The 7,043-nt window shown below is 40.6% G+C and overlaps 1 protein-coding gene across 2 annotated transcripts in view; it reads left to right on the plus strand.

Moving 5' to 3' along the window:
- LOC110531519 (calsequestrin-1) overlaps window positions 1-6,495 on the plus strand; it is a 32,631-nt gene extending 26,136 nt beyond the window's left edge. For both annotated transcript variants that reach the window (XM_036989198.1, XM_036989199.1), the window contains 3 exons: window positions 954-1,054; window positions 4,470-4,544; window positions 4,892-6,495. In XM_036989198.1, coding sequence (XP_036845093.1) covers window positions 954-1,054; window positions 4,470-4,544; window positions 4,892-5,161 — 446 coding nt within the window. In that variant the 3' untranslated portion in view covers window positions 5,162-6,495. The remainder of the gene's footprint in view (window positions 1-953; window positions 1,055-4,469; window positions 4,545-4,891) is intronic.
- Window positions 6,496-7,043: the final 548 nt, after the last annotated feature.

Below are 7,043 nucleotides of genomic sequence, written 5' to 3' on the forward strand. Positions count from 1 at the left end.
TAAATTACACTTTTTATGGATATCTTTAAGAAATGGCTTTCTTCTTGCCACTCTTCCATAAAGGCCCGATTTGTGCAATATACGACTGATTGTTGTCCTATGGACAGAGTCTCCCACCTCAGCTGTAGATCTCTGCAGTTCATCCAGAGTGATCATGGGCCTCTTGGCTGCATCTCTGATCAGTCTTCTCCTTGTATGAGCTGAAAGTTTAGAGGGACGGCCAGGTCTTGGTAGATTTGCATTGGTCTGATACTCCTTCCATTTCAATATTATAGCTTGCACAGTGCTCCTTGGGATGTTTAAAGTTTGGGAAATCTTTTTGTATCCAAATCCGGCTTTAAACTTCTTCACAACAGTATCTCGGACCTGCCTGGTGTGTTCCTTGTTCTTCATGATGCTCTCTGCGCTTTTAACGGACCTCTGAGACTATCACAGTACAGGTGCATTTATACGGAGACTTGATTACACACAGGTGGATTGTATTTATCATCATTAGTCATTTAGGTCAACATTGGATCATTCAGAGATCCTCACTGAACTTCTGGAGAGAGTTTGCTGCACTGAAAGTAAAGGGGCTGAATAATTTTGCACGCCCAATTTTTCAGTTTTTGATTTGTTAAAAAAGTTTGAAATATCCAATAAATGTCGTTCCACTTCATGATTGTGTCCCACTTGTTGTTGATTCTTCACAAACAAATACAGTTGTATATCTTTATGTTTGAAGCCTGAAATGTGGCAAAAGGTCGCAAAGTTCAAGGGGGCCGAATACTTTCGCAAGGCACTGTATATATATATATATATATATATATATATATATTCTCTGCTCTTTCAAAAATCTGGTCATAAAAACATGTAAAAGTTAGATAATAAAAATGCAATTGTCAATTGTCTTCCAATGTTGGGGTGTAGAAGTGGCTAAAAGACTACAGTATCTAACCTTTTACTTTTCCAAGACGGTTTTGAGTTCCTGGAGATCCTGAAAGAGGTGGCCCGTGAAAACACTGACAACCCCGACCTCAGCATCATCTGGATCGACCCCGACGACTTCCCCCTGGTAAGAACAGGCTGAAGATATTTGAACTGGCTGAACATACTGTGTACAGTGCATTCGGAAAGTATTCTGACCCCTTAACTTTTTCCTAATTTTGTTACATTACAGACAAATTTAAAATGGATTACATTTTTTTATCAATCTACACACAATACCACATAATGACAAAGCAAAAACAGCTTTTTAGAAATGTTTGCAAATTAAAATAAATACATTGAAATAACTTATTTACATAAGTATTCATGCCATTTTCTATGAGCCTCAAAATTTAGCTCTGGTGCATCCTGTTTCCATTGATCATCTTTGAGATGTTTCTACAACTTGATTGGAGTCCACCTGTGTTAAATTAAATTGATTGGACATGATTTGGAAAGGCACACACCTGTCTATATAAGGTCCATCAGTTGACAGTGCCTGTCGCACAAAAGCCAAGCCATGAGGTCGAAGAAATTGTCCATAGAGCTCCGAAACAGGATTGTTTCAAGGCACATATTTTGGGAATAGTACCAAAAACTGTCTGCAGAATTTAAGATCCCCAAGAACACAGTGGCCTCCCTCATTCTTAAATGGAAGAAGTTTGGAACCACCAAGACACTTCCTAGAGCTGGCCGCCCGGCCAAACTGAGCAATCGGGAGAGAAGGGCCTTGGTCAGGGAGGTGAACAAGAACTTGATGGTCACTCTAACAGAGCTCCAGGGTTCCTCTATGGATATGGGAGAACCTTCCAGAAGGACAAGCATCTCTGCAGCACTCCACCAATAAGGCCTTTAAGGTAGAGTGGCCGGACGGAAGGTAATCCACAGTAAAAGACACAAGACAGCCCAGTTGGCGTTTTCCAAAAGGCACCTAAAGGACTTTCAGACCATGAGAAACAAGATTCTCTGGTCTGATGAAACCAAGATTCAACCCTTTGGCCTGAATGCCAAGTGTCACGTCTGGAGGAAACCTGGCACCATCTCTACAGTGACGCATGGTGGTGGGAACACCATGCTGTGGGGATGTTTTTCAGCGGCAGGGACTGGGAGACTACAGAGAGAACCTTGATGAAAACCTGCTCTAGAGGGCAAAGGACCTCAGGCTCGGGCAAAGCCTCACCTTTCAACAGGATACGAACCCTAAGCACACAGCCAAGACAACACAGGAGTGGCTCCGGGACTAGTCTCTGAATGTCCTTGAGTGGACCAGCCAGAGCCCGGACTTAAACCCGATCAGGCATCTCCGGAGGGACCTGAAAATACCTGTGCGGCGACACTCCCCATCCAACCTGACAGAGCTTGAGAGGATCTGCAGAGAAGAATGGGATAAACTCCCCAAATACTAGGCAAGTCAGTTCACTTCACTAGGGTAGGGGGCAGCATTGGGAATTTTGGATGAAAAGCGTGCCCAAATGAATGTGCCTGCTACTCAGCCATAAAAGCTAGAATATGCATATAATTATAGATTTGGATAGGAAACACTCTGAAGTTTCTAAAACTGTTTGAATGATGTATGTGAGTATAACAGAACTCATATGGCAGGCAAAGACCTGAGAAAAAAATTGGTTGATGCTTCTACTGAGAAGTGGGGACGAATGAGAGGGGAATGAGTTAGAGATCTGCCAGAGAGGCACAAGCTCAGTCTCGCGCGTTCACATGAGAGCGTGCTCTGTTCCATTGCAATTCTACAGACAAGGGAATTCTCCGGTTGGAACATTATTGAGATTTATGTTAAAAACATCCTAAAGATTGATTCTATACTTTGTTTGACATGTTTCTACGGACTGTAATATAACTTTTTGGACTTTTCTTCCGTGCCTTCCGCTGGACTTGTACGCGTGTCGTGAGTTTAGATTGTGTACTGAACATGTGAACAACAAGGAGGAATATGGACATAAATGATGGACATTATCGAACAAAACGAAAATGTATTGTGGAACTGGGATTCCTGGGAGTGCATTCTGATGAAGATCATCAAAGGTAAGTGAATATTTATAATGCTATTTCTGACTTCTTTTGACTCCAACATAGCGGATATCTGTTTGGCTTGATTTGTTGTCTAAGCGCCGTACTCAGATTATTGCATGGTTTTTTTATTTTTTATTTTTTTAAATCTGACACAGCGGTTGCATTAAGGAGAAGGGGATCTAAAATTCACTGCATAACAGTTGTATCTTTTATCATTGTTTATTATGAGTATTTCTGTAAATTGATGTGGCTCTCTGCAAATTCACCGGATGTTTTGGAACTACTGGACATAACGCGCCAATGTAAACTAAGATTTTTGGATAGAAATATGAACTTTACCAAACAAAACATACATGTATTGTGTAACATGGAGTGTCATCTGATGAAGATCATCAAAGTTTAGTGATTCATTTTATCTATATTTCTGCTTTTTGTGACTCCTCTCTTTGGCTGGAAAAATGTCTGTGTTTTTCTGTGACTTGGCTCTGACCTATCATAATCGTTTGGTTTGCTTTCGTCGTAAAGCCTTTTTGAAATTGGACACTGTGGCTGGATTTACAACAAGTGTATCTTTAAAATTGTGTAAAATACATGTATAGTTGAGGAATTTTAATTATGGGATTTCTATTGTTTTGAATTTGGCGCCCTACAGTTTCACTGGCTGTTGACAAGGTGGGGCACTACTGTCCTACAAACCCTAGTGAGGTTAAGAACAAATTCTGATTTGCAATGACTGCCTACCCCCACGGCCAATCCCTCCTCTAACCCGGGCGACGCTGGGCCAATTGTCACCACCCTATGGTACTCGATTGTCACCACCCGATCACGGCAGGTTGTGACACAGCCTTGGTACGAACCAGGTTCTGTAGTGACACCAGGTTCTGTAGTGCCTTAGACTGCTGTGCCACTCTGGAGGCATACCCAAGAATACTCAAGGCTGTAATCGCTGCCAAAGGTGCTTCAACAAAGTACTAAGTAAAGGGTCTGAATACTTATGTAAATACGACATTTCAGTTTTTTTATACATTTGAAAAAATCTCTAAAAACCTGTTTTTGCTTTGTCATTATGTGGTATTGTGTGTAGATTGAAATAGAAATAGAAAACGATTTGATACCTTTTAGAATGAGGCTGTCACGTAACAAAATGTGAAGAAAGTAAAGGCGTCTGAATATGCTGCATGTGTTCGAGACTGACTAAATTGGAGTTGGACAGTGTAGAATCACTGAATCCTGCAATCATTTTGTAATCCCAAATAACTACTCATTATGTGATCAAGATGATTAATTTTGCACCTGTATGTGTATCGAACAGTCTAACAAGGGAATATTAGAAATGTCCAACAGATACACTAAGGACTTGAAAAGCAGAACTTTAAATTGTAGTTTCCAAGACTCAGAATAAGCCTATATGTAGTATTTTTATATTTTTATTTTCTCTCTCTATCTCCCCTCTCTACCTCCCTCTCTCTTTTTAGCTTGTGCCCTACTGGGAGAAGACCTTCGGCATTGACCTCGGTTCCCCTCAGATCGGTGTTGTGGATGTGGAAGATGTAAGTCTGATCTTCCCACCTACTTTGTCTCTGTCGTCTCCTTTGTGTTATCCTCTTCTCCTATCTATCTATCTATCCATCCATCCATCCATCCATCCATCCATCCATCCATCCATCCATCCATCCATCCATCCATCCATCCATCCATCCATCCATCCATCCATCCATCCATCCATCCATCCATCCATCTTCTCTGGGAACCTCAGGTTTTTGATGGTCTACTCTCACTGTCTTCTCATCCAAGCCTCTCTTGAATTTCAGTGTCTTTCTGTCTTGTGCAGACTTAGTCTCCATCTTGTTTCGTGACATTAAAATTGTGATCTCACTGTGTGTGTGTTCCCTCATAGGCCGACAGTGTGTGGATGGAGATGGATGATGATGAGGACATGCCCACTGCTGATGAGCTTGAGGACTGGATCGAGGATGTGCTGTCCGGAAAGATCGATCCAGATGATGATGATGATGACGATGATGACGACGACGACGATGATGATGATGATGATGATGATGATGATGACGACGACGATGATGATGATGATGATGACGACGATGATGATGATGATGACGACGAAGATGACGACGACGACGATGATGATGATGATGACGATGATGAATAAAAGCTTACTTGCCATCCTTGGGTTGGCTCGGCTTTAGCCAACAGTGGCCGAAAGCTGGTACCAATCATCAGTTTCCTAACATCTCGTCAAACACATGTTGTGTCCCTTCCTGTTTGCTTCCTGTATCTCTTTCTCAAAGCCCTGATCAGATAGTCCGGTGATATGCCAAAAGGGCAACACCTAAATCAAATTGACTCACAGAAGGTTGGTGGCACCTTAATTGGGGAGGAGCGCTCGTGGTAATTGCTGGAGCGGATTAGGTGGAATAGTGTCAAATACATCAAACACATGGTTTGATGCCATTCCCTTCGCTCTGTTCCAGCCGTTATTATGAGCTGCCCAACCCTCAGCAGCCGCAACTGATTTCACTGGGTGAGAAAAGACATGGAAGCAGGGGGAAATTTTTGTCTGTGAAAAGAAAATGGGTTGCGGCTCAAATGTAAGATCAGTGTTCCTTGTTCAGTATGAAACGTTTGTCTCTCTCTTCATGTGGTTATAACTGTGAGTGTATGTGAGGACAAATTTGAGGAAAACTAGTATGTTTGACTTAGTTTTATCTCGTTTTTCACAATCAGGGTTGCTCCCTTTCCCCTCTCTCATTTGTTCCATTTGTCTGTACTCTGTAACATCTACATGTTTTCTACTGGTAAAGAGAAGAAACATTGTACTATATTTTACTATATTGTATTATTTTTTAAAGAGAAGGAAACTTAACCTCACTGAAATGTCTTGACATGTCTTAAGAAAAAATCAGTTTCGAAGAGTGATTATGAAGATCTTGGAATTCACAAAAAGACAAAATAACTTGATTGTTTCTGGTCCAATATTGGAAAAAAAATGAAAAAACAAACAATTAAAAATGTAATATTGTTGTTTGTCATAATTTCTATATGAATGTGGAAGTGTCTTTGTGTTTTTGTGACACAACAACATTTCTACAAACGAAAGCTACATAATTGTGAAACCTATAAGAACCAGTACATATTTTGATGATGGTGAAGCTTTACACATCAAATATAATCTAATTCAAGACTCTTGAGAATGTCAGAGAGACAAGACTGTGGCAACTTTCATGGCTCCACAAAACTAAAAGGTGCAAAATTCTCACAGGAGCAAACATTTCGTAAATCTGTCCCAGAGAGTATTTTACTGCCTTGATGAGGCATAAAACACATGATATACAGAAATACCTTCAGAAAGTATTCATTCCTGTTCACTTTTTACACATTTTGTTTTGTTACAGTTTGTGTGACTGATCTACTCATAACGTCAACGTTAAATTTTGTTTTTAAGAAAGGTTTACAAACTAATTAAAAATAAAAAGCTGAAATATATTGAGTATTCAACCCCTTTGTTATGGCAAGCCTAAATAAGTATCCCATAATACTTTGCATGGACTTTGTGTGCAATAATAGAGGTTAACATGATTTTTCAATGACTACTCCATCTCTGGACCACACAAATACAATGATCTGTGAGGTCCCACAATCACTTAGTACATTTCAAGCAGAGATTTGACCACAAAGACGTGTGATGCTTAGCAAAGGAGGGCACCTATTGGTGAATATGCATCCCTTTGAGCATGGTGAAGTTATTAATTACACTTTGGATGGTGTATCAATACACCCAGTCACTACAAAGATACAGGTGTCCTTCCTAAGTCAGTTGCTGGAGAGGAAGGTGACTTTAAAACAGAGTTTAATGGCTATGTAGGAAAAAACAGGATGGATCAAGAACATTTCACAATTTTGTAGTAGCCCTGAAACAAACTCACCTGATTCACCTAGTCAAGGGCTTGAGGATTAGTTGACCATTTGAATCAGGTGTGCTAGCTGTGGAACAGTTACAATACATGGAATGGCTTAGGGTCCCTGAGCAGAGG

Source organism: Oncorhynchus mykiss, chromosome 9, assembly GCF_013265735.2.
Source record: "Oncorhynchus mykiss isolate Arlee chromosome 9, USDA_OmykA_1.1, whole genome shotgun sequence".
NCBI lineage: Eukaryota > Metazoa > Chordata > Actinopteri > Salmoniformes > Salmonidae > Oncorhynchus > Oncorhynchus mykiss.